The 27,302-nt window shown below is 41.2% G+C and overlaps 1 protein-coding gene across 2 annotated transcripts; it reads right to left on the bottom strand.

Moving 5' to 3' along the window:
• Window positions 1–604: 604 nt before the first annotated feature.
• EPHX1 (epoxide hydrolase 1) lies at window positions 605–24,759 on the bottom strand. Of its 2 annotated transcripts, none has more exons than XM_048057655.2 (10): window positions 24,290–24,759; window positions 23,673–23,824; window positions 11,888–12,072; window positions 10,256–10,436; window positions 7,883–8,110; window positions 7,063–7,192; window positions 6,275–6,489; window positions 3,760–3,868; window positions 3,254–3,379; window positions 605–1,680 (listed from the first exon to the last, which is right to left on the bottom strand). In XM_048057655.2, exons 3-10 carry the CDS (start codon window positions 12,065–12,067, stop codon window positions 1,455–1,457), a joined length of 1,395 nt encoding a protein of 464 aa, XP_047913612.1. In that variant the 5' UTR covers window positions 12,068–12,072; window positions 23,673–23,824; window positions 24,290–24,759; the 3' UTR covers window positions 605–1,454. The 2 variants fall into 2 exon arrangements, with proteins under 2 accessions (XP_047913612.1, XP_013029381.2); XM_013173927.3 differs by lacking the exon at window positions 24,290–24,759 and adding an exon at window positions 23,932–24,214.
• Between the last annotated feature and the right edge of the window lie 2,543 nt (window positions 24,760–27,302).

The following is a 27,302-nucleotide window of genomic DNA, read 5'->3' as shown; positions in this document are numbered from 1 at the left end:
GCACTGCAGTCAAATCTTGCAGGGCAACCTGAGAGCTACTGGGCTTTCCTCTGCTAGCACCCAGGTGCAGAAACAGCAGGCCAGAGTAAAGGTAGTGAGAGCTCTCATCTCTGCTCAGAAAAATGGCTAAAATTGGTCCACCAGCAGTCTGCCCTAATGATGTTCTGTCACAGCTTATAGGTGGTTTTGAGCACTAAAATTCAAATGTGCCCAGCAACACTGTTGACTTGTCTTCTGCAAACAAACTGTGGGAAGGAGCAGTAACTGCTACTTAACAGCTCCCATTCAGATTCATATTTTAAACTAACACTAATCTATGCAAGTGTTATTAATGGATTATATTTCCCTATGCTTGCAAGGAAGGGAAGTATATCAAAAGTGATTAGAGAACAAATCCATACTGAAATCAGTCATCTGGCTACAGTTTTAAAGTGTTTGAAGCTCAGCTGCACATACTAGGTACTGCTGTTGGCAAAAATACACTGCCTTTCAGTTTTCTTTGAGCAGTTTGCCTTTCACCTGACCTCTGTAACAAATGCAATATAGAATCAGTAGTTTCTGAACTGACACAGAATCACAGCTAGTCAAAAGTTTAAAGCATATGTACGTGCAAGTGTTATTCAAAGTTTTAATGCAAATTTCCTTTAATTTTAAGTTAATCTTTTTTTTAAAATTTTATTTTAAGAGGTGTTTACAGTAGAACCCCGTAGAAGCAGTGCAAAGCCATAGTGTCTCGAGCCTGTCCAGGACTATGATTTTAGTTAAGAGCACAAATTCCGTGCAGAGGCTACTTGGGCTGTAATTACGCCTACCCCCAACCCCTCCTTCTGGTCCAAGCTACAAAAGCCTGTGTGTTTCAGCTACTCAGCTAACGATCCAGCTGCTCCTCACACATTGTTTTCCTAGGAGCCTGGTGCAGGGGAGCCGAGCTTCCTTCCAGCCAGGAAGCTGCTTAACAGCACAGGCTGGAAGAGAAAGGCAGCCAGCAGCAGCCAGCTGGTTGGTTTAATGAGCACTGTAGATCAGTGCTGATTAATTGATACAGTCATTCAAGTCAGGTCTTGCTTGACTGTTCCCCATTGTCTATGTGGGGAATCTCACACATACATCAACTCAACTTTTACTGCTGTTGTGAAGAAAAGCTGTTGGTAATAATTAAACTGAGTATTAGCAGTGGTAAGGTCTATTTCCCAATTTCAAAATAAGAGTAAGTGGTGTTAGAGAACAGGCTTCAGAAGCTTCTGCTTGCGGGGAGAAAATAACCAAGTAACCTTCATGCTACATTCTCAGCGTAGCTGTGCTAAAAAAGAAAAATCCTTGGGTTTCCAAGGCTGTATCCTATCTCAGCTATCCTGCAGTTTTCTTGCTGTCCTCTCATATCTGGTCAAGAATAAGATCTGATTACAGTAGACTTAGTAAGCAATAAGCAATTACCCTGCTTTTCCTAAGGGGAATTATTCTCCTTTCTTTCTCCAAAGTTGCTCTTTCTCTACTCTCCCAACAAATTGCAGAATATCTTCAGCAAGAAGTTCAGGTTCCTCTAAAGCTGCGAAGTGGCCACCTTTAGGCATCAAATGGAAAGACACTATGTTGGTGTATTTCTTCTGGGCCCAAGCCTGGGGTGTGTGCATGATTTCATTAGGGAAGGAAGCGATGCCAGTAGGTACTTGTACTGGGAGCCTGAGAGAGAAGAGAGAACAACAATTTTATCTTTGAGACACGTAATTTGGCAAGACATGGAAAGTCCCATGAAAATGTTCCTCAACAGATAGGCACATGTGTTAGGTAATTAAAAACTGACTTCCAAATCTTAAATTTGAGCACTAGACAATGCTCCCCTTCCTGGAAAAAAGAAAAAAAGAAAGATGGCTATAATTTTTTGCATACACTGATATATAAGGCAGTGTTGCTAGGTATCCAGGGCATAAGAGTTAGAAGAAAGGAAACTAAAAAGACAGCCCTAGGAGGCAAGTTTCCTCAAGCTACATTCAGGGCTCAAGAGTCATGTATTGAGGGGAAAGCAAACAATTTGACAAGGGCTGAAGAGAGATTTACAGTGAATATTACAACTAGAACATGTTGAGCCTGTCAGGACAACTGGAGGGTACGCAGGGGAAGAATTTATCTTGAACCACTCGCTCTAAGGAAGGGATGGGGAAAAAGAGAGCAATAATAGTAAATCTATGCTAGCTCAAAGGAAACATTTCTTAACATGAGAATTTGTCCTCTAAAGTGTCTTCCCATAGAAGAAAGCTTTACTTTTAACTGGCATGAATGTACTCTACAGAACGTTTTCTATAGGAACAAGTAGAGGGAAGCAACTGCATTTGAAAGGAAAAGTATCTTAAAGTGGAACTAGCCATGCTTGTTATAAACAGCAGTATTTCCTAGGTTGAAATATTCCATATACATAAGTTGCATTATCAGAAGTGACAGGTTTTAAAACTCAGACAGAACAGGGTGCTTACTCTTATGTATGTTTTTGAGACTCTTTCCTCTAGGCACGTAGAAGCTTGTTTAGCTCATCTCATGTAGGCAGAACTGGAGCAGAATACTGCCCACAGTGTAGCCACAACAGCTTCAAAAACCAAGTCAGCTTCCTGGGAGCATCATTTCACAGCTCAATAAATACCATAGCAGTGAACTGGGGTTGTGAATGCCTCTGGGCAGGTTTAAACCTTCCCCAGTACTCAACCTGACAGAGGTATATGCAACCAAGCTGTTATCGTAAGTGTCTGCACATAGGAACATTAGTCTTACCAACTTTCAAATTATGCAGCATTTGTCATTATACTGAAGTTACTTCCAAAGGTAGAACTTTTTTTTTTTTTTTCCAGAAATAAGCAAACTGTGTCCAGAAAAGTACCAGAACTTCATAAACAAAACTGACTAGGTGACTCAGTATCCAGGTATCTAATTTGATAACTAAATTTAATTTAATAACTGAAATCAAATCTGGAAGTAAGTGTATATGCTCTTCCCTAGCTAGACGCATGATACACCACGAAGGGGAGGTCCTCAAGCAGTGTTGTTCCAGTCAGCTGCCCTTGCTGGTGGTTTGGGATTCAAACCAAGTTATTGTGTTTTCTGAGCACAGTGCATCAACTGACTTGTCCTGCAGAGATACACTGTGACATAGCATTCCTTTTCCTAAGCATTCATAAACTTGGCAGCAACCATAAGACATAAACAACCCATCTGCAATCATAACATTAAGTTCAAGGCAAAAACATTTAAAGGAAAAAACACTTACTTCTCATGTTTCTGTGTGCCTATTCCCTTCTGCAGATTTTCTTTGTAGAAACGCATGGAGGAGACTATGCAGCCTGACACCCAGTAGATCATGATATTGGTAAGAAGATCATCCAGGTTAAACTTCCTGAATAAGTGAGCCCAGAAATTGCTTAGTTAGAACTAAATACCATTTTGCATTACTTTAGCAGGGACTTGACTTTGGTTTTGTTGTAAGGGAAAAAAAACAAGGTAGGAAAAACAGTTAATTCATTAAGATTTTCACTAAGCCAGTTCTTAATCCACAAAAAAATGCAGGGTGTATCTCTTTTAAGGAGATACAAGGGGGAAGGGAGCATATCAGCATTCATGGCCGGTTTGCTTATTTGCATGCTGTAGTACTGCACTGCTTGTGGTCACTACAGACTCCTTATATGATGTGAGGCCATCCATTCAGATAGAATCTTATTTAGCTACGACTTGTGGCATAGTCACCTCATCCAAAATGGCATTAAAGGAAATGCTTACCTCTCTAGTCCTCCATCTTCTAAATTACGGAATTCCAGATCAGTCCATGTAGAAAATTTCTCCAAGATGTATGCAGCCAGTCCTACAGGAGAGTCATTCAAGCCACAACCTGAAAAGGAGGAGAAAAATTAACTAAATTAACTAAAATTGGGATATTCTACTGCTGACCTCAGACTGCTTTAGAAGCTGCCCACTATAATACAGGGTAAGTAACTTTACAAAGCAGTTCCAGCAAACTGTGTTTTTAAGCAAATAAATTAGTAGAACAAGTCAGAGCCATTTATTGTTGGATCATAAACATAGTATCTGTATACCAACAAGCTCCACCTTAGCTCGCATCGCATGTTTTCAACCTGATGTAGCAATATTGCATTTCTGCTGGCTTGTGTGTGTGTGCACATGTGAGCTAATAAGATTAAGGTCTACGTGCCAAGTAGGGTTTGCTTCTATTAATCTGGAAGTTGCCCAGGTGAATTTACACCATTAACTAACAGCAAAAACTTTTTAAGGATTATTAGAAGGTCATTAAAGAAGGGCAAGACTTTATAAAAAGGTCCATCTTCCACATTAGCAATAGCCAACTGCCTTAATGTAGGACAAGTCTTAACACACTTTTTATAGTTGTTTTACTTGGATAGAAAAAAAAACAACACAACACACCTGTGCTTGGAACTTTGCTAATACATCCTAGTGCTGTGAAATACAGGGACCATAAACTGTCCCAGCTGCTCAGAAAAATCTTAGAAAAAGCTTTTCCTGAGGAACAGCAATATATTTGAAGTTCCACCCCTGCAGCCCAACTGTCCCATAAGATGCCTGACACTACAGCTAGCAAAACTTTATCAGTAATTACTATTTAAATGTAGTTGAGTTTCAGTTATTAAACAAGTAACATATGTGTCGGATGCCAAGTGTTCCAAAAAGTTACAGCTAGTATGCTTTCTAGATGTGCAGAATTAGACAAGCAATAGCCTGTTCTCATGTACTTCACTTAGCTGGGAACAAAGAAGAGTACATCAGTTTACGTGTAGGAAAAACTTCTATCAACCCTAACAGTACAGAATACGGGCAATGCCAAGCCTCTTCAATCAACTGAAAATGAACCCAAGTTCCATGCAAATATCCTCATGAGTAACTATAAAATCAGACCCATGTAAACCGGTTCGATCAAAAGCCAGTTCCGAAACAATCAAGAGATTAGTATCAACCAAAAGTCAGAAATGACTTCATCGCTAAGGATAGCTCCGTGTTGAATCCTGTTCTTGCAAGGTAGAACTGTACCACCAGAAGGCTCAGGAAGACCTTGGCAGCCTACCAGGCTGGGCCTCTCCCAGCTACCTAAAGCTTCCTTCCTCAGGGTGTCATTTTTCCTCTGGGAGCCTCCCCCACATCATTCCCCTCTCTTCACTGTCCTCAAAATTGCAGGAGTGCTCCTGCTTCAGCTCCCAAAACATGAGCTTACTGCTGGTTCACAGTCTGTGCAGTCCACACAGTCTGCTCTGACAGACCACAGACTACCAGTAGGGCAAGAATCAGACAGAAGAACAGAACACATCTTGGTACCTGTCAGCTACCGGCTTTCCAATCTTTTCTTAAAGCAAAAAAGGGAATCGGAGACTAGTAATTTTTAGAAATCACAACTCAAAGCAAGCCAAATTATTTTAAATCCATAAAACTATCATTTTGCCTACATACTTTAAGAATATGCCTGCTTCTGTAGCTAAGTGTATGCAAAGACATTAAGAAATAGTTTCTATAGCTGTTTTTAATAAAATCTACAGAGTGAATTGCTGCTGCACTAAAATAAAAATATACTCAGTATCTTGACTCAGATTTCCAATTCGGTAGCAAAAAATATTTTTAAAACAGAAATGTTTAATACTTAGACACGTAAAGTGATTAAGAAATGAGTGATTAGCTCATCTAGAAAGAAAATTCATAGGTACACACATTTTATTTTCTTGAAAGTCTGCAAGTGATTCATAACAGTGAGTAAGAACTAGATTTGACTTTTTCAGGTATTACTTCTGCCTATTAATAAATTAGCTTGTGTGCTAAAACAGCTAAAAGCTTCTTAGTTTACATCATTTTGATCGTGATCCATTCTCAGTGGAGAAACTATCTTTTGTTGTCAGCATACCTGCATTTGCAATAGAATTACAGTCCCCAGTGACAGCAGAAGTGGAAAAGTAAACTATTTATGAAAACTAAGAATGTGGTCAGTGATACTTAGAGAATGCTCAGTTCTCATAATTCACTCCTTTTGCATGCAAAACTGAGTTTAATATTATACACCCATCTATTGCCTTTTACAACTCGATACAGAGAGACTCTTTTAAAACCTCTGACCTTCCTACTTCAATTTCCTCTAGCCTTTCTACTTCCATTTCCCTGAAAAACTGATTTTCTGCCTATTTTTAGCAGCATGTTTTGTTTCTGTGACATTATAGCTAAAAATTAAGTATTCTGAGCTCTAAAAGCATGTTTTTTATTGTTGTTTGTTTGCTTTCTATACCAACAGTATCAGGCTTTGTAGCCTGTATGTGAGCGTAGCCAGATTCCAACAAGATCCTGTAGAGTCCTTTTTTCAAGAAGGGAAACATCCGCCTAACGTCTTCTTCCTGGAAACCGAAGAGCCCTGGAAGATAGCGGCCCAGCAGAATGGAGAGCAGGTGGGTGAATCCCATGTTCGTAACAGAGGCTAGATTTAAATGAAGGCCTTTCAGATGGCTAAAAATAAAGACAGAAAAAGGCCCCACAAATTACCAAAATAAAATTTGATTCAAAGTTGTTATATTTAGAATGAATCAAAACGTTATAAGATGTTCTATTTAAATATTAAATGCTATATTATATATATTATTATTGTAACAGATGTTATATTTACAATGTTCAAAAATAGACATCCTTAAATTCCAGTCCACTAATTAAATCATTGCTCGTGACCTTAATTGTACTTCATAGTGTTGCTTTTCACAAAAAACAAGTCAAAGCGGCAACCACCAGGAGTCAGAGCACACACACACAGGCACAAATCCTCTTTTTTTTTTTTTAAATGAATACTTATCCCATTCCAGAATTCCCTGGGGTCATCACAAAACACACAACTGTTCATCTTTTCAGAAGAAACCAAGGCATACAGTTCTGGATCACTGCTTAACATAGAGCACTGATGAGAAAAACTACACAGTGCTTGTTTTTAGGACTTGCTTAGGAACAATCAAGTACATAAGCAGTAACTATTTAAAGAATAAAACAGCTTTATATGCCGATCATGCAGCACTGTACCAAAGGGGTACTCACTTGGGAGCTATCTGGGCCAGATTGGTGCAAATGAGCCAGCCCCAGTCACCACCTTGTGCGTAGAACTCGCTGAATCCCAGTCTGAGCATCAATTCATAAAATACTGAAGCAGCGCTTACAGAATTAAAGCCTGCATTTGAAAAAAACAGATAATAATAATTAAAAAAAACACTATTGCATTAATTCCAGCTGCTCTTCTGAATGTGCAGCATTTATTCTCCCTGGCATAAAAAAGTTCCTAAGAAACAACAAGCCCACTTTTCCTTGTCTGTCTGACAGTCTACGTGAAAGCCCTTGTCACACTGTCCAGCCCTTGTCACACTGTCCAGCCCTTGTCACACTGTAAGGCTTAGAGAACAGGCAGAAACCAAGAGAAGAAAGTGCAGCGTTCATTACAGCCTGGTGTTCTCCTAACCCGACTAGTTTTCCATGTATTTAGCCTGCTAAGGGGTTGCTGGACTCCTCCTAAACCAGTCATACTCCAGCTGAGCCCTGTCTGAGGCACTAAGCATTGCCCAGAGAATGTGTTTCCATTTTGCCTCTGTGCATGCAGAACCTTATCTTAACGATAACTAGAAACTTTTTAATTCATAGAGTTGTTACTTCATAACATTTTATAGTCCTTTGTAAATTATCCAGCCATTGCTCCTGAAACTAATGTCATTTGCAGTCGTATCCACCTCTCTCCTTCCACATGACACACAGGATCTTTGTTTCTACACTGGCAAAGCAAGAGACAGAAGTTACTGTTCCGCTAGTAGGGGTTGCCTCATTGTAAGACTAGGCTTGTGTTAGTTCAGTTTCTTCTCATATATCATACCTTGTTTGTGGGGTGCTTCTGAGAAACCATAGCCAGGGATAGAAGGGCAAATGACTTCAAAAATGTGTTCATCGCTGAGGCCATGGCTGGCAGGGTCAGTCAGAAGAGGAATAATTTTGTAAAACTCATAAAATGAACCAGGCCAACCATGAACCATTAATAATGGCTTTGCAGACCGGCCTTCAGGCAAACAAGGTGGCTTTACATGAACAAAGTGGATATCAATGCCTGTAAAAAATAAAACAAGTAATTAACATGCCCAAACTTACCATGACACTGAAACTAATCACAGAACAGATTCTGAATAAATCTTTTAACATCTTTCGTTTTTCTGTGTTTTTTTTTGGTGAGCATGCAAGCACCCTGCATTTCTTTGGATCCATTTATCCAGGAACCTTAAAGTACTTTATAATGGGCAATTAAGCATCGCAGCACCTAAATGAGGTCGGCATATTTCTGTTTTAAAACAATTCGGCAAATTAAGACATAGAAGTGAAGCAATCTTCAAAAAGTAACGCTGTGACTCACACAGCTTAAAGGCAGAAGAGACAATTACATCATTTAGACCAAGTGCCCTTATAATTGTACTGAAATATCGCTATATGGCACCACCTAGGTTTTGCCCAGCCACAGATTTTTCTTCCTGAAAGGCATACAATTGCAACTTTAACGCACCAAGAGACAGAGATGCCCCCCATCATAAGCAGCAGCAGTTTATTCGGGGGCATTAATCACTTCTCTTGTTTCGTGTGTGCCTGACTTCCCATTTGAACATGTCTGGCTTCTGTTTCTAGCCACTGACCCCAATGTTACAGCAAAAGGAATTTTAAAAGCCATTAGTAAGTATTGTCTGTCTGTGGAGACCTGTAAACCAGTCACACACATTAACTTTTGATAAACTAATCATGCTGAATCAAAGATTCGAGAAATACATTGCTAAAGGAGAGTTAAAGAATTCAATTTTGTGATTCTTTTCTACCTTTTGTCCAAACCTTTCGGTATATTTTTTGATAAATTAGAGCAGAAGAAATGTTCTTGTACCAGTCTCATCATTGTTAGGTTAAAAGGTAAAAATTGCAGTCCTGTTTCCTTTGTGATCCTTACAATATATTAGCAATAGAGATCACACAATGTTGTACTAGGAGCTCTGGGTTAACTGCTTTTCCTCAAACCTGTTCAGGGCTTTGCTTTCCAGGAAACGATAATCTGCTCTTAGTGGAGCCTGAATGCCCCATTCCTTGATGTTTCCTGTATTTAAGCACATTTTACTTGCATCAACTCCACCTCATCAGCAATCCCAGCCTCTCTCAATGACTGAGATTTCCTCATCCTTTACAATTCTGTGGATTTCTGCATTCTCTTAAAAAACCTTCCAGTGATGACAGAAGCTAAGAATCTGATACTCCACATGCTCGATCTTGTCTTTTCATGGCTCATCTCCGTAATCATTCTTAACGTTCAAATCTCTCTTCCTGTATCTAAACACACTGCACTGTTGTTAACTTTTTTTCCGTTTCTTGTCTCAGATAGTACTTTTTTTTTTCTCCTTTTATTTTCATGAGTCTATTTTAAGTATTATGGTTAACTGCCCCATTCCAAATAATCTACTTTTACAGGTGCAAGTAAAGATAGCCCAATCTCAAGTTTGAATTTTGCAATCATGAAACAATTGTCTGCTTTGCTCTAAATCCACAGCTGTACCCCCAAATCACCCAAGCACAACCCTAACTGAAGTATTTAAAATGTCCAGTTTGACCAAGTTCCAGTACTATCAGACCTTAGCTGAACAGCCTCTTTCAAAAGGTGTCTGCGTTTAGAATGAAAATGCAAAGCAGTCACTTGGACCTGGCAGCACATCAACCCTATGGGAAAGGCATTCTGCCTTCTAGGAGGGCTTGAAATGGTGCAGCAGAGCACACTGGCCCTCCCAGTGAGGGATAACCTGAGCAGCCAGCACACCCAGCTGATGAGAGCTGCCAGGCTGACAGCATCACCATGACAGCAGCAGCTGGGGAACTACATGGATCAAGAGGAGGCATCTGTGGGTGTTTTTGTGCGACTGCATGCAAGACAGGGAACACGTCTACATCTCAAGATCCAGATCTGTTGCCGAATGCCTCTGCTTGGCTCCTGTTAACACCAACTGACAACCCATCCAAGCACAAGGGAATTATATCTGTCATTCCTTGTCCTAAAGGCTTCAGTTACAATGAGGTAGCTTCTCACTACTGCTGCAGCAGTAGCAAAGATCCATGTCATGACAGCTAGGGAGGGAAGGCCCATGCAACATGACCAAGAGCATTCTTATGGCTGTGATGCCTTGTAGACAAGATTATGTATTACTATTTATTTTTAAGAGAAAAAGCCACGCACCTTGAATCTTAGTTTTGAATTGTGGGTACTTATTGAGAATTTCAACTTGTTTCTTCCAGTTGAACTGGTTTTTCCAATAGGAGACAACTTTCCTGAGATACACTGAGTTTGTTCCATAATGGAAGCAACTGTCCTCAAGTGGCTCAGAGAATCGAGCCTCGTCCAGCCTCCTATACAAGTCCTGCAGGGAAAAGGAAAAAGGAAGAGACATTACAAGCACTGCATCTACTATCTTACGGCCAAGTGAAACAAGAGCAATAATGAAAATAATGTCTCCAATGATACCTGTGCCATTTGCTGATGCTCCATCAGCTGTTTCAACTCTTGTTCTCCTCCAGATACCCCCCCCTTCCTCTTCCACTTACAGATGTTCTTAATATTTCCACTGTCTTTGTTCAGCAGCACTGGCTAACCCATTTGCCAGGCTGATAACCACAGAGGATGATATGGGCTTCTGACAGCACCCAAAACACAACAGGGAGCTGTGAAGAAGTTTGCTTATGGTACTCACCTCCATAGCACATTGTTATTTTTTTTTTCTTTCTTTTTTTTTTTTTTCCCACCAGCACACTAGAAGATGTGGCACTTTACCGAGTGATTACCAAAAGCGCCAAAGTGACTTCACAATTTAAGTCTAGTTGCCTTTCCGTGGTATGTTGTTCCCAGGGCTACCTTTGAGCCCAGCCTCACAATCAATGCATGGATCTGGCTGAGACCTTTTGCTCTCCTTCCCAAACTAAGGTGCTGGGCATCCACACCGGGAAACACTGAGGGATTTCACAGGGCCACAAAGTTGGTGAAACAACTGGAGCAAGTTGCCAAATCTAGGCTAACTTTTCAAGTGACCTTGCTACTGCACTTCATGGTCATGGGGAATGCTGACAATACTATAAATTCAGTCCAAAATCACTCAGCAGGGAAGAAGAGCCAAAAGCCGCTTCTTATTAGAAACAGAAGCGCAGAATAGTTGAGGGTGAGAGACAGGTCTGGAAATCCATCCCTGCTCAAACCTCTAAGAGGTTTAAACTTGAGCAGCATTTTCTAATACAGTGATGATAAGGACAACTCTCATTTGCTAAGATGAGTTACTTGCATACACTGTCTCATGCCTCATACTGAGCAGGCAGTCTCAATCTAGACAAGATGTTAATATGTAAGCTAACTTTTTTTTGGTCATTTAACATGTACAGAAAGCATGGATTTTTAAATGAAGCTTTTAACACATCTATACATACATGTTTTTTCCATGTTCAATGTCTTTTCAAAATGTTTTGGTAATATGTCCTATCATAACTTAAATCTCCTAGTTTAAAAATTTATTTAGAAAAAAGGTTTTGCTACTGATGGATTATGTAGTAATAGCTGTCGTAATGCAGACCTGTGTTTCTTTAAAATCTGTAGGTTAGAAGTTATGTATCTTTATGTCTGCAGTATGAGGGAAAAACATATTGGAGATCAATGTCCACCAATATTACTAAGGAGAACAAAAAAAGTCCTAAAAATTCCAGAGCTGAGAAAATAGAAATCCATTACAAACAAATAATATAAGCAGTCCCATAATTACTTCTAAACAAGTAAACATTTATTTAGCCATTTCTTACTGCTCTTTTCCCCGTACTGAGATTTGCTTACGCTCAGATCTTTTTCTGTAGTTTCCACCTTAAATGGCCAAATAGTTGCATCTTCTTCAGTGTCAGGCTTTTGGCCCCTGCCCCACCATCCATCTTTAAAGGATAATGTCTCTTCTTTCTTCCTGGAACGTAAGAAGTAGACGATGATTGTCCCCAGAATCAGGAATACCTCAAGCAGCATAATGGCTGTAAGAGAAGAACAGAACTCTGATAAGACCAGTCAGGTTGTTCAGAGACATGTGATGTACTTCGTAAAGACTACAGAGGTTTACTTGCTTTTTATGATAGGATTTGATCTACATGTTTACTTGATGTTCTGTAAGTCTCAGGATATTAACACTTCTGTGAAATTTCAGAAATAAGGTATTTTAACCTACGCACCTCAACTGGGAAGGAATTGAGTGGTTTATGTAAAAGACAGTAGTGTCATAGTATCTTTAAGGTTGGAAGAGACCTTCAAGATCATCTGGTCCAACCATCCCCCTACCACTGTCACCCACTAAACCATGTCCCTAAGCACCACGTCCAACCTTTCCTTGAACACCCCCAGGATCGGTGACTCCACCACCTCCCTGAGCAACCCGTCCCAATGCCTGACTGCTCTTTCTGAGAAGAAACGTTTCCTAATTCGTAACCTGAACCTCCCCTGGTGCAACTTGAGGCCATTCCCTCTAGTCCTATCACTAGTTTACCTGTGAGAAGAGGCCGACCCCCAGCTCCCCACACCTTCCTTTCAGGCAGCTGTAGAGAGCACTAAGGTCTCCCCTGAGCCTCCTCTTCTCCAGACCAAACAATCCCAGCTCCCTCAGCCGCTCCTCACAGGACTTGTGTTCCAGGCCCCCCACCAGCTTCGTAGCCCTTCTCTGGACACGCTCCAGGGCCTCGATGTCCTTCTTGTAGTGAGGGGCCCAAAGCTGAACACAGCACTCGAGGTGCGGCCTCACCAGAGCCGAGTACAGGGGGACGATCACCTCCCTGCTCCTGCTGGCTGCACTGTCCCTGACACAAGCCAGGATGCCGTTGGCCTTCTGGGCCACCTGGGCACACTGCCGGCTCATGTTGAGGCGAGCATCAACCAGCACCCCCAGATCCTTTTCCTCTGCACAGCTTTCCAGCCACTCTGCCCCAAGCCTGTAGCGCTGCATGGGGTTGGTGTGGCCAAAGTGCAGGACCCGGCACTTGGCCATGTTGAACCTCATCCCATTGGCCTCTGCCCATCGACCCATCCTGTCCAGATAAAAACAGAACTCAAAGCAAGTCAAGAGACTATATGGCTTGGTAATTAAGTAGTCCTCTGATTAAACACATTTCCTCAGTGGCCGTTGATTGCTGCTAAACTTCAAAAGTAAAAGGGGTAACTCTGGACATAAGTTCAAGGTTTCTCTCCCTCTGAAGGTCTAGATTTCCCACGAATTCCAAAACAGAGCATCTCTTCAGTAAGGCTTACATATCTTTTGTTACAGATTTGGAGGATGAAAAAACAAGATGTGTATACAAAATAAGTGAGGAACATGAGGGCAGCCATCTTGTATCTCCCAGTTTGCCTGGGGGGGGGTGGAATATTTGTATAACTCCTGAACAGCAAGAGCAAAAGACAGAAGGCCCTTCCCTTTCTTTCTCCCTCTGAACTGTTATGAAAAGAAAAGACCACGTGCATGCTTTCCAGGCTCTAAAACATCCCCCCCCAAGCAATGAAGTTCTCTCAAGGTGAAGAACAACTTGATTTCACAGCACATCTGTATAATCTAGCTACAGGGATGTTGTGCTTTAGTCAAACAGAATAATGTAAAAAAAAAAAGAAAAAGAATAAATTTCCAATGTATTTGAACTGCTTCATTCTGCAAGTAGAAAAAATTATTAAAGAGAATGAGTAACATTTTTAATACCTTTTCACACCTTTAAGTATGAAAAATGTATGGAAAGGGGGTTGAGAAACAGCGATGTCACCTTTTTAAGGCATAACTTTAATGAATGCCATGTTTCAAACACTCATACACTGAGAAAATGATAAAACATTAAGTACTTCAAAACTTCTGTACAGCAAGCATTGTTTATGTTACTGAACAGCCTACATTCTCTGCAAAGCTGAGAGGTTTTGTTGGTTTTGCTGCTGCAGAGTAACTTGATGCTCTGAAATTGTTCAGAGTAAACACGTTGTCCAAAAAAGCAGCTCCTTTATTACCCAGTGTGCAATAAGCCAATTCTCACACACTCAGGAGAGATGCTGGAGACCTGGATGCTCGGTGGATTTTTCACAAATAAAGCACACCCAATGCCAGCTTCTTTGTTACATTTATACCTTGAATTCATGCATATTCTACCAACCTAATACATATTCATTCTAATCTACATGAGCTGTGTAATTGCATGGTGTCGTTCTTGGCTCCTTTTCAGGCCCTTCTGCACATGCCTTCTTTTCTTTGGGGTGTCCTTGGTGGTCTTCCCTGAAGAAGTGCCCTAACCCCTTTTATCCGAAATGGTCACATGCCACCTAAGGACTACTTAAGGCTACTTTCTCTTGCCAACTTACCTTCGTTTCTTCCAGAGGAGCATTTTGTTCCTGATCAAAGTGAACCTAGGTTAAATGTCAAACATAACTTTTGTCCTGTACTATATAAATGGTACTTGATTATAGGGATGCTCAATTAAACATTGACAATACCTCTTCTTTTCCAAGGGAGAGTTTGTTCCATTACAAACAGAATGGAGCAAATGTATTCCTGGATCAAAATAAAAATTGTATCTAAGGTTACTAGGAGTTCATGTGATTATAACAGGATTAAAATTGACCTGTCTTGTAAGTGCAGGACTTGTTTTAGTCAGCTTCTTAAGTTTAATTTTGTGAAGGCTGACATGCAATAAATAAGGTAGCTGGATAAAAGCATGAAAATAAGCACCCAATAAAACATTTGTAGGAAGGTCAGGCACTACGGAAATAGGACAGCAAGCTACAAAAACATGTTGCTTACACATACAATTGCTAGTCTTGCAAAGTGACCTGAAATTCCTTAGTCCTCAGAAACCAGAGAAAAGGGAATGACAGGCACTGGAAGAACTTGATCTTTTTATTTGTTTCACTGGTCCTTCCATAATATCTGTCATTTGAGAAAGTGCTGCTACTTCTCTGCCATGTTCACCGGAGTACAAGACCGCAATCTCTTCCCACTTCCACCATACTTGAACCACAGCTTATCCCAGAATTAATGAGAACAATTAAATTTTACTACAGAGCAGAACTGGAGGAGCTTTTAGAAACCTCAAAGCACTTTACGTAGAAATAATACTTATCACAGTATTTAACAGATAGGATTTCTATTACTAAATCTTCACAGAGAACAGCAATTTCCCTGAAATCACAGCACAACTCAGGCCATGTCTAGACTACAAAGGTTTGCCAGCATAGCTATGTAAACACCACAGAAGGGAAAAAAAAAAAAAAAGGCAAATATTTGGCCAACTTCAGTATATTTACAAGACCCACCACAAAGAGCTACACCAAAAGAAGAGAGCTTCTTTCAGTGCCAGCCCCAAAATTCTGGCAGGATGGCTGCGGTACCTAGAAATCAGAGGACTCTTTCTCATGGCATATGCCACTTCAGCGTTGCCCGATAAGCATTCAGACTTGTTACTTGCTGCGCAACAAGCCAATCCACACACTAGGTCGAGACGCTGTTTATTTCAGAATCGCACAAGTGTGGGTACCAGACAGTTTCCCACAAAGCTGAGACACACAAGGATTTCCCACACCACCTTTTATACAATCCTTTATCAACACATTTACACGTTTGTACAATCCCCTAGCCTCTGACTGGTGACAGAATTAGCACACTGCTGACATGACAGAAGCACTCTGCGCATCTGCAGAGAGGAAGGGTCCCTTCTTGGGCTGGCATCTCCCACCCCAGGGGTGGGATTTTTACTGTTACGAGGTCAGCTCACATACTCCTGTTCTTTGTTTCTCAGCCAACTACTCACGTTAAGTTGATTGGTGACGTATTCAAGGGCATGGTCAGGATGCTTCCCTCAAGAACATCAATGTAATGGTCTTCCTGACGAGCAGTTCCTCAGTTAATCACCCTTTAGACATCTCCAAGGCCTGGGTCATCTTGCCTTTCCCTCAAAGCACATATTTTATCTCTTCCACTCAGAGTTAACTGTATACTGGTATCATCAGCACCATAGCTTCTACCAACAGATGACAGTGGTGCAGCACCTAATGCAGAACTGCTTCACCCAGGAACAGAATCCCATCCTGTTTTCTAGCTAGCAACTTGTATGTCCTAAGTCACTGGAGTACCCTAGCCACGAAAATATTTCTTCTTCCCCATCTGCTCTCAATGAGACTTGAGAAATCAGATCTTTTGCAGCAGAACACGTGGGAAGGATTCTGTGTAAACGTGCACATTTTGCATTCACCCAGGTACGTGCATGCAAACAACTCACTGCATGAAAAGATATTTCTGTGATTAGTTCCAGATACAGTGTGGGGTGAGTTTACTGACAGTCCAGCAGTAAGTGCCAAAATCAGTTTCAGGTCTCACAACAATTCCATCTCCTATTGCAGAGAATTGGGGTCAATGACAATCAGTTTGCACAGGATGTTTTGATTTCGAAGAAGCCACCTCTGATGCTAGTTGGACTACTTTTGCTAATAGAGATCCCAAGTTGCTCTCTATATTCAATCTCTCAGTTCACTTGGAAGTGCCTCTGATTTCTAGTTACAAAGAACACAGGGGCCTAGAATTCCAGCTATGCTGTAGATTTTTCTCAGGACGTTGCAGGAAGAGAAAAGGGCAAAGTGCATCAGCAGTATTTTACCTTGAACCACTTCATACCACACTCAAAGGGATTGTTTTGCTAGCAGTGAGTTACCGTACCACTGCATGCTGGTACCAACCTCTCCAGCCTGTGCTGAGGAGAGCACTCAAAGCAAACACACTCCGTGATAGCCCGAGTTTGCTGCTCAAGCTAATTCTCTACGACTTCCGTGTGGTGTTTGAACAGCATAAAGCAGCCTCGTGAGGCATCTGCACCAGAACTGCCTGCACTAATCGTGATTGAGAATTGTTACGAGATGGAAGCTATTAGCCCCTTACATATGTTCCATGGTACAGCAGTACAGCACCACGAATGTGGAAGGATAAATGGGTACAAGTTTTCTATACCTGCAGTTTTCAGAGATGTAACCAAAGTGCTGGTGTAATTATTCTCTAAAATGTCGTGATTCAACCTTGGTGGCATGTTGACCTTAGAAGGAAGTATCTCCTTTCATCCCACGGTCAGGAACTTGGACTCCAAGACTCTGCTGTTCCCCAGGGTGGATACTGCTTGCATACAGCATTTAAATACCTTAGATCTAGGTAGCATTTAACTACTTTTTTTTTCTAAAGAGCCAAAGGAAGAAAGTTTTTGTTCTGCTACTTTAAAAACATGTTTTAAAAGAAAAACGTTGAAATGTGATGGATCCCAATAAGTCATCCCAAAATTAGATACCCTTGAAGAAAGGTATCTTGCTGTTTACAAGAAAACCTCAAAACTTACTGTATCTTACTGCTCCGTGTTGAAGACACTTTTTCAGCTTCTTTATTATTTTTTTTCTCCACTTCCCTCTGTTACTTTAACAGCAGTACAAATAGCTCCACAGGAACAGAGCAGTTATTAACATCAAAGCCATGTCCTGTCTCATGCCCTATCTTCATCAGTATCCAGTAACAGATGTTCTAGACAACAGTGCTATTTATTTTTTAGAGCAGTCATCTATGAAATATCCTAGTGGTAAAATTCCCCATCTTATGCTACTAGTACTTGTTCATCTTTGCCTTTCAGCAGTAGAATCCATGGGAAATGCGTTATTGGAGAAATAAGGAAATGAAAGACTTTCCTCTTAACCTTTGGAAATCTCACGCGCTCAAAAACTCAAACACCGTGCAACTCAGCTGTTATGGCTTGAACAATTCTAAGTGGTGATATGAAACCGTATCAGTGCAGAACAGGTGAAGCAAAAGCTCTACAGAGACCATACTGCTTTCAGACGTATGCCAGAGATCATCATGATCATTGTTAACAACATTTTCTCTCTAAGTTTGGTTTACTAGCAGATTACAAGGTAGCTGAGAGCACTCAGCACGCTCCAATGCTGTCAGATATGAGGTTTATTATCCTGATACGGGTTAATTATCCTGCAGGAGAAATAACTCAATTTAGAAATGTTTCAGTTTATTTTTGTTCTGTTACATAACCCCCACCCCGTTAGGTTTTTACTGAAAATGCACCCCTCTGCCAGATCATCATTGTTTACAGATAGATCTATTTGCCTGGAGAGTAGCAATTCCAGGTTAGTCTTCCCAGGAGATGTGAAAGGCAGAACAACCCACTGAAGGGCTTCACAAACTCACAGCACCTGTAACAGGGTCCCTTAGCACTGGCAGCCTAAAAGGGGCTAAAACAAGGCACAGTTCAGAGATTTCACCTTCAATCTGGTGTCCTACCATCTCTGGGCATCACACTTTTGTCATTTTATGACACCAGAAACAAACAGAAAACCACAAAGTGAAGACATTTGCATAAGAAAAGCTTCCTATTTATGTAGTTTATGGAACATTGTGACAAGTTTCAAAATAGCCTAGCAATGCGGGAATTGCTTTGCGTAGAACTGATAATATCTCCCAGGTGAGCATAAAATGATACATTAACAATGTATGAAAAAAAAGGTAGACATCGGATTACATACAGCATCCTACACAGGGAAGCAAATCAAAGACAGGAAACCCAAATCCAAGAGAGTTTCTGACTTGTCTCGATAAGAAATTTAACATTTACATTTTTTACTGCCACAGGGAGGTGGCACACTACGCTATCTCCAAAACAGCAGGAAGAGATGGTATCATCCTGTTCTACGATCTCTTTCTAGCAGGAGTCAGCTGGTACAGCAGGAACCTAAGCAGAAGCCTACAACCAAAGAAAAGAGGTCACCTCCCCAGAGAAGGGGATACCCTATTACTCCCTGACAGGGTGGGGGGCAGCTAGACTCCCACCGGAGCAGGAATGCTGCCCCCAGGACAGGGCTGGAGATGCACCTCCATCACCACTCCAAGGGGCTACCCTGAGGAACGCCCAACGCCTGTGGCAGCTGTAAGGGGACAGAGTCTCACCATTAACCGACCTTGCACTTTGGAGAGCAGTACCATCAACAGAAAGGTGATTTAAGGCTCTGAGGATACCTACAAATACCGCCCAAAACTTCTGCTTATGACAATTAGTCCCTGGTGCATCCTCTTCCTGGAGGAGTATGTGAGTACCTTATGTAACGTTCCCACCTATTCTCCAATACTATGATAGTCCAGCAGTATTCTCTCTTTAGTGCTACACTGAAATCTGACAAGAACTGAGACCCAAGCCTAGCTAGCATAAATGAAAAGTATCATAGGACTAAGTTCACCAATTCGCCTCACCCAGAGAAGGCATATTTAAGCAACCCCTGGCTGGCCAAAGCTCATCTCACAATCATAATTTAAAATATTGTAAGCCGCATTTTTTAAGAGAAAGATACTTTACAAGAATGTATATTTAAGCAGCATTACTTGCTCTTTCAAATCTGTGCTTTCTTTAAAAAACGTTTTTAACCAGCATCCAACATGTCTTGTTAATCTCAGTTTTTCTTTTTTTTTTTTTTTATGATATTTGAACAAACCCCCACTTCCTTCAAAGAGTCAAAAAAAAAAAACAACCAACAACCTGCAGGCTGCATAAATACACAACGACAGCATCTGCCCTAGGCTCTCTGTGACTCGCATTACTGTAATCAAATGGCTGAACGGTGGGCATGATTTAGGGGAAAAGAGATCTGCTTCTTTGCATCTGCAATAACTTCTTGTTTAGGACTCTACAAACTGAAAAGCTGCTAAAGGATTCTTAAATCAGCATCATTCAGTTACAATAATTGAGGGCAAAAAGTACTGTTTAAGCTTTCATAACATTTGATAGCTACAACATTAAGGTTGGCTAACGCAAAGATTTTATCCTGTCAAACCTTTACCCTATTTAATGATCTTCAAATTCCAACAAGAAAAAAAAAAATATTTGCACATATGCAAAGAAGTGACAGAAGCCTGGCATGCAACTTAGGGGTGAATGCCTCTGAAAGCTGGGTCTACTAGATACAACTCTCCCAAATCACAAGCCACAGTTAAAAAAGTAAGTATATCATGCCAGTAACAAGTTTTTAAAACAGTTCACAGCCAATATCCAGCCAACTAAATGTCATAGTCCAATAAAATAGACTCCAAAGAACATCTTGAGCTTTACTTCCACATTTGCTTTGAAATGTTGAATTTGAAAACAATTTCTAATGTCTAAAAAGAAATTATGAATTGGACATTTTCCTATTTTGCCTTCTACCAGTTTCTAGCAATAACAAATGTAACCTCCTCTTTCTATGCCAATGTCTACATTTTACGGAGAGGAATGGCAAAATGTGGACGTGACATAAAAAAGTTTGACGTTACAGGCAAGAAAATGAGATTGAGGTAATTGTTCCTCAGACCTCAAGGTAAATTTAGGCTCTATTTTTAGCTTCACCAAATTCTCTAGCACTAAACAGTAAGACGTTGCCTTCCTCCCCTGCGACAGTATTATTGCCAATGTTTTGCTCGGTCTGATCTCTAGATAAGACTCAGATTCATCCTGTCCTGGCTGACAGTTTGGCAATGATGTTTACAGGGGGATTTTCTGTTAGACTAATTCTCTTAAGATTCTTCGGTGAAATCACAGAGAGATCTTAGTTAGCTAGCAGCTTTACATGCTTTTTGGGTTAGCGTTGTTAGAAAACTGTTACTAAAACCTTTAATTATTAACATATGCAGAATTGGCATGTACATGGTGCCTTGCAGAGGAAAGAGTGCAGACAGTATGAAATCTTGTACTCCAAGTATGTAAGAACAAAATACATGATAATCCTTCAGTTAAAATAAGGTGTAGAGATGGTAATAATGAATACTATAAACATATAAATATAATGACGACTGACAGAAACACTTAAGACAGTGAGATGAGGTGTCACACAGTAAGTTTAAATTAAGATCACAACTCCAAGCAGCAAGGGCAGCATGAAGGAAAATGTGTATGAGTTTTTAAAAATTGTATTTTTCTTAAATGATTGTGATTATACAAACAGGAAGAGACAGAAACTTGTTATCTCTCTATGAAGACTTCATTCCCACAGAGAAAAGGAACTTTAGATGATGAGAAGAGGAGCGGAACAGATGGTAGCCATCATCTTCTGTCAAATACTGCAACACCAAGGGATGTGCCAGTGTAAACATGTAACAAGAACAATTCTTGCTACTCCTTCTCTATCTTAATAACAACTAAATATTTAATTTCTCTTTGGATTGAAGGGCTTCATTTAGAAACGTACTACCTGTACCCACCACATTAGAGCAATTAACACTCAAGACGAAGCAGCCAAGAGAACTAGGTCCTTCAATCAAATTATGATGCATAATACTTAGTCACTTCACCTGACAGAAAGATCTTACCTATCTGTTAGATAGCAGAGTACATCCAGGGTACAGATGTAGTGGCCAGCCAGGACATCCAGAACAAACTGATAGAGCAATAACTGTCTTTAAGGCACAGTTAAAAAGAAAAGAAAATATCTACTGCTGGGTGCAAGAAAAATGAGAACTGCTTGAGTTGGAGAGTTAAAAAAAAAAAAGTTTGTTGAGCCCTTACTTGTGGACTACAACTAATCATTTCCAACAGATGTGTCAAACAAGATGTTGGAGAAATGCTGGAGAACAGCTCACTTTTCAGAGAAGAAACACAGAACACAGCTCCTGTTCTTTACCCCAGTAGGATCCCTCCACAAACATGAGCACAGCTCATTTCCTCATTCTAACGAACTTATTAGAACAGGGCATCACACTACTCAAAACAGGAACTAATGAAGCATGGCTAGCACAATTCCCACAAAAATATCCTCAGCCTTACAAATCAGAAAGCACTCAATCAATAATAATGTGCTCGAATATAAATAGAACCTGATAATGCCACTCTAAAAAAAAAAAAACAAAAAAGCAAACAAACAAAAAGCAAAAACAAAACCACGAAACATAAAATCCGGAGTACATATCTTTATGTTACCTAGCCATCCTGCTATGTGTGGAATGTGACCAAGAGATTAAAGCAAATGCCATTTTAGAAGTAGATCTTTGTTCCATTTGCACATACAATGATGCTTTTAATTAAAAATAGTGTGTTCAGAGGAAGAATTTGGGAATTTTTCAGTAGCTGCTCTCAGAAGGGGAAAAAAGTATTTTCAGCCTTAATTACAAAGCAGACCAAAACTCTTCAGAGAGAAAGATGCTCTATTTTCCAAGTCACTTTTCTTTAGGGACTTAAGCAGTAATTAGAGCTCTGTTTGCCACATTTGGAACTTGCACATTAAAGAAGACTGCCCTTATTCTGGGATCGTGTGTTGTGTGAACAAAGTATCCTTGCGGGCTCAGCAAAGCAGTACACACTACCACAAAGGCTCCTCTGGTCGTCTGGCCACAGAATTTGAATACAGCAACTATAATGCGAGAAATGAGCACAGGAATATACACAATAATCGATTCATTTTGCCTACAGCAATAAGCTATACTTCATCTTCCATCATGCTTTGCTACTTCTTCACCTACAAATTACTTGACAAACTGTCACGGAAGAAACAAGATTTTCTGGGAGTATTACCATTCAAAAGTTATTACCCCAAACCTTTTCATTCACCTGTTGTAATTAATTAGAACAAATTTGGCCATGCATATTCTATTAAAAAGTCTGAACTTGTTTCACAGTGCTTACCATAATAAAGCAGTGTGGTTCTAAGCCTAAAAATATTAGATATGTCTGAAAGCTTTTCTGAAATCCTGCACATACAGGCTGAAAACATGGTTTTATCATACATAATGACTACATGCAAGAAGTATCAAGGGTAACAGGAGGGTTAAAAAAAAAAAAAAAAGCTTTTAAAACACCTGAAAATCCAAAACCTATTTTAGACAACTCATACAAACAGCTACACAAGTTATTACCAATTGTGATCTATTTTGAATGAGTTATTTCAACGTCATGACTGCCTACGTTTACCAAAAAACAAAACAAAACAAAAGACCACACAACTAATACAATCCCGGAGAAGTAACAAACAAGCAGAGTTTATGTAAATGCGTACCTACAAGTTTTTATATATGAATTCTGATGGAAAAAGATGTAGAATGAACAGTCATGAGCCTGACAAAGTGCCAGATCCTTCTCCACAAAGACTTCAGCTCTGACAATGACCTAATCCTTGTCTTTGGACAACTTCAACTGTGGATTGATTTTCTCTAAGCTGTCTAATTGCTTTTGGTGCCGATCTTCCATTGATTTTCAAGCCGCAGTAGCAATTTGTGCACTCAAGTCTCAGTCTTAGCTTACTTCAGAAAGGAGCACTATCCATTTCAGAGGAGAAGCATGACATCTCAAAAGAACAATGCCAATCAAAACATTAACCTCACATTTCTGGACATATATGTACATTTCAGACAGTGGCTTTTAAGATCAATCCTATCTTGCAGGTTCACCTACAGCAAATAGGTAAATTTTCTTATTTTAGCTATAGCCATACTATGAAAGTAAGGGGAAACTGCCCACTTCATCAGGATTGGAAAAGCGGAAAGTTAAGCAATGCGCTTGATTAGGAAATGTTTTAACTGCAGGGCAAAGTCAAGACTCCAATTGAATTGTGACAAAACGAGCCAAACCTCAGGACTGTGAGCGTGTCACTTGCTTATTCTGCAGATCGCTCAGTTGGGCAACGAAACGCAGCTGGTAGGTTTTGCAGGTTTTCTTCTCATCCCTAAGGCGCCTCTTCAGCAGAGCTATGTGCCCGGTACTCGGTCAAAGAGGTTTCAAGCTTGGCAAGGGGCATAAAAAAGAAAAAAAAAAGTTCAGTTTATCAGCGACCTTAAATCGGACAAACAGGGCTGGCGACAGAGAGCTGTTTGGGATGGCGGCACCTACTCTCCCCCTAGAGAAGCCCATCAGGGCCTTCCTGTTCCCGGATCCGACCCCAAGACCTCCTCCCAGCCCGCTGCCGTTATTTAGCCTCCAATAACGACCACGGTTGGTCCCGCCAGCGGGCGGGAGGGCACACGCTCCGAAGATCCCGGTGTTTAAGGGGGGGCAGCCCGCTTCCCAACGCGACCCAGCCCCGGGGCAGGGACCCCGAACATCTCCCCTCGCTCCCGCCCGAGCTCGGGGCGCCGCGGGAGGCCGCTCCCTCAGCCGCCCCCTCAGCCGCCCCCCGCGCTGCCCCCGCGCCTCTCCTCAGCGCGCCCGGGGGCCGCCGCTGCCCGCACCCCCCGCCCGGCGCCGTTACCTGCCGCGGCCCGAGCCGGCACGGGGCTCGCCCTCCGGCTCCCCCGGCCGAGGGCACGGGGCAGCCGGGGCCGCCCCGCCGGCAGCCCGCTGGGAGATGTAGTCCTGCCGCGGGGGCGGGGAGCGCCGGGGCTCGGGCGGCAGCGGGAGCCCTCCCCGGCCGCACCGGGGCTGAAGGAGCACCGATAGCCGAGTCTTCGGCCCAGCGAACCAGAATGTGCTGCCGTAATGCCAGAATCGAGGCACGGCCAAGTAGCAACTGATGCTGAGCTTCCTAAAGTACTTCTCAGTCAACCTCCCCAGCACTCGCTGCGCTCTGAGGCACAAACTCCGCCACCTCCCCAGCTACTGCTCTGGGCAGAGGAGCGAGGTGCCTCACGGAAGGACCAGGCAGACAACGCGTCTTGTAGGGGTGCTTCTCCCCTGAACCTGTGCCCTCCAAGGCCTGCCTTCCAAACCCAGTCAGAGAGTCAGGCCAAGACTCTAGGAGATCAGGCTGTAGCGACTAATCCCGACAGTAAGGACATAGCGAGCAACTTAAATTCTTTATTGGCCCTTCCAGGTCATTCCACTCGATCCGTTTTCACCTACCACTTCAGTCCAATCTCACTTTCTCCATTACCTGCAGGCCATCTCTATTCTGTTTTAATTGCTAATTAAAATTTAATTGCTTATTAATTGCAAACAGACTTGTGATCCCAGACAAGGATTCCTTTCTCCCTCACATCTTTCAACCTCTTCTACCCAATCATCCCAGTCTGCTCAGAGTCATCCTTTGTCCAAAATAGTGTTTAGTGGAGCTTTTATGCTCTTTTCCTATGAACAGCAATAGTAATTGCTGTTAAACCAGGTTACTTTTGGAATTTAAAGCAGCATGTGTCTGATCTATTCTGAAAGTAAGGCTTGTCTTGATCGTTTTCTTCTTGCACACCAAGCATGCTGGCTTCGAGTTCTGCCCTTTCTGGGGCATCTATCCTCACCAACAGCTCCATGCTACTTTTCTTGAGATGCCAAGTGCAAATTCTTTAACTATTAGTTTTTCTGCACTTGAACAGTATTAAGCACACCATGCTTCTGGATCATGAGCAGGACTCTTAGACCCTGTGGCCATAGCAGTAGTTAACAGCAACGAGCAAGTAAGTTACCTCAATCATACAGAGAGCAGAGGAAGGTTACACCAGGTCAGCTCTTTACCTGCTTTCCTCTTAACTGGAACTGTTTGGGCCATTTTCTGTGAAATCTGTACAACTTCCACAGACTATCAAAGGAAAATAGAGATGCATATATCACTAAAACCAAACTCCCCAGTCCAGCATTCCTTAAAATTATTTTTGCTTTAGACCCTAGAGCTGAGATAGAGGAGCATTATAACCATGTTTAAAGAGCTGGTGTTTGTTAACAGCAAACAAAAATTAGGGGAAGGGTATGGCCATGGTAGAAACTTACAGGACCAGTAGTGTGAGTGAAACTGCAGAGAGCTTTGACTAAGGATCATATAAACACAGAGAAACTGAAAACTGTGCATGTGGTTATAGAACAGCTTTTATCTTACAATATACGGAACTATTTTTTAACAGACAAATTGATGAGAAATTGCTATAGATAATTGCTAATATCTAAACATCATGAGTTGCAGACTGGGAGACAGTCATCTGCCAAATGAAATAATGTAAAGTAGTATGTAATTTGCATTACAGGAAAGTAAATTAATTGCTATAATCTAGGTAGATATGCCAGAACAGGGTTTGAGCTGAAGAAACTTCTCATTTGCTAAAGCCTAAGTGCTCTATTTGATATCCAGAAAAATATTTTCTTTTACTGAATAAGGAACTTGGTCATGCAGTTTATTATTAATGTCTGACACCTACACATGTAGTCTTCACAAGTGTGACAATGCAGAATCTCCCTCTACTGCAGCTCACATTTGAGAAAAAAATCTGCTATTAAATCCACAAGCAGAAGAAAGTAAAGATGCAAACGTGTAACATTCCTCTTACAAAGAAAAGTCACCATGGTCAACTACAAGGAGAAAATAGGATGAATATGTCTTAAAGATCGAAAGAGAAAGAGGTTTAAAATAAATGGAAAAGAAGAAAGGAATGAAGAGTCAGAAAATAAGGAAGCTTAATACAGAAGTCAAAAGAATGAGGAAGTAAAACACATTTCTCTGATTATGAAATCAAAATGGCCCATTCTCACCGTCACTGAAATCATACCCTGTAGGTGTTGCAGTGTTTGCAAGTGTTTCTGTGAGTGGCCGTCTGAATATGTTCTGGAGGCACCTTAAGAATTTACCAGTTTGGAGCTATTGCACGTTGGACAGTTGCTATTGCGGTCATACATGCCTTTCAACATGCTGATCCCTCTTAACACCACCCACCATTACAAGAATTACAACAGTTTTATAAAACTGTGAAATACTTCTAATTGTGTGTTCAGTTCTGGTTACTCTGTTTGAGAGGCCACCAGGGAGCTGTAGCCTTTAGAGAGAAAATCATCTACAATCTTTGGTTCTACACTGTTGAGTACTATCCATATGAACAATACTGAAATATATTCAGTCACAGCCAGTTTTTTAGGTAAAGATTGCAAGGCATGTACATTATAGAACATTTAATGGGACAGACATAAGGTTTTTACAAACAAATTAAGGAAATAACAAAATGCAAGTTACTTAGGCTCTCTAAGCTGACCTAACTGGTGGCTTTTCACTCCCATTGTTCTCAGCCCTTCTGGGAGCTCCCATATCCTGTCTTTTACCACCTCAAGCACTCATCTAACCTTCTGTGAAACCATCTCAGCACACAAATCAGGGACAATATCAAACCAGCAGGTCTCCAGAACATTAAGTTTTCTGAAGCATTGGTAAACTGAAATGGTTCAGTTGGGGCTGTGAGGCCAGTGCAATGGAGTGCCAGGAATCAGCAGCCAGCTGTTATTATGACCTAGCCAGGTACAGAATCCCAGTCTTTGCACGTTTATTAGATGAACATGGAATATTGCTGCAGTGGTTA

This window comes from Anser cygnoides, chromosome 3 (genome assembly GCF_040182565.1).
Source record: "Anser cygnoides isolate HZ-2024a breed goose chromosome 3, Taihu_goose_T2T_genome, whole genome shotgun sequence".
In the NCBI taxonomy this organism is placed as follows: domain Eukaryota; kingdom Metazoa; phylum Chordata; class Aves; order Anseriformes; family Anatidae; genus Anser; species Anser cygnoides.
This window is presented reverse-complemented; position numbering and strand designations above follow the sequence as displayed.

Excerpts from the sequence above, each read along its gene's own strand:
- EPHX1 (XM_048057655.2), bottom strand. The coding sequence starts at position 12,067 with ATGCTGCTTGAGGTATTCCTGATTCTGGGGACAATCATCGTCTACTTC. Across the intron at positions 7,193-7,882 it reads AGAAGCACCCCACAAACAAG|GCTTTAATTCTGTAAGCGCT; the intron begins GTATGATATATG and ends TTTCAAATGCAG. Across the intron at positions 1,681-3,253 it reads GGCACACAGAAACATGAGAA|GCTCCCAGTACAAGTACCTA; the intron begins GTAAGTGTTTTT and ends CTTCTCTCTCAG.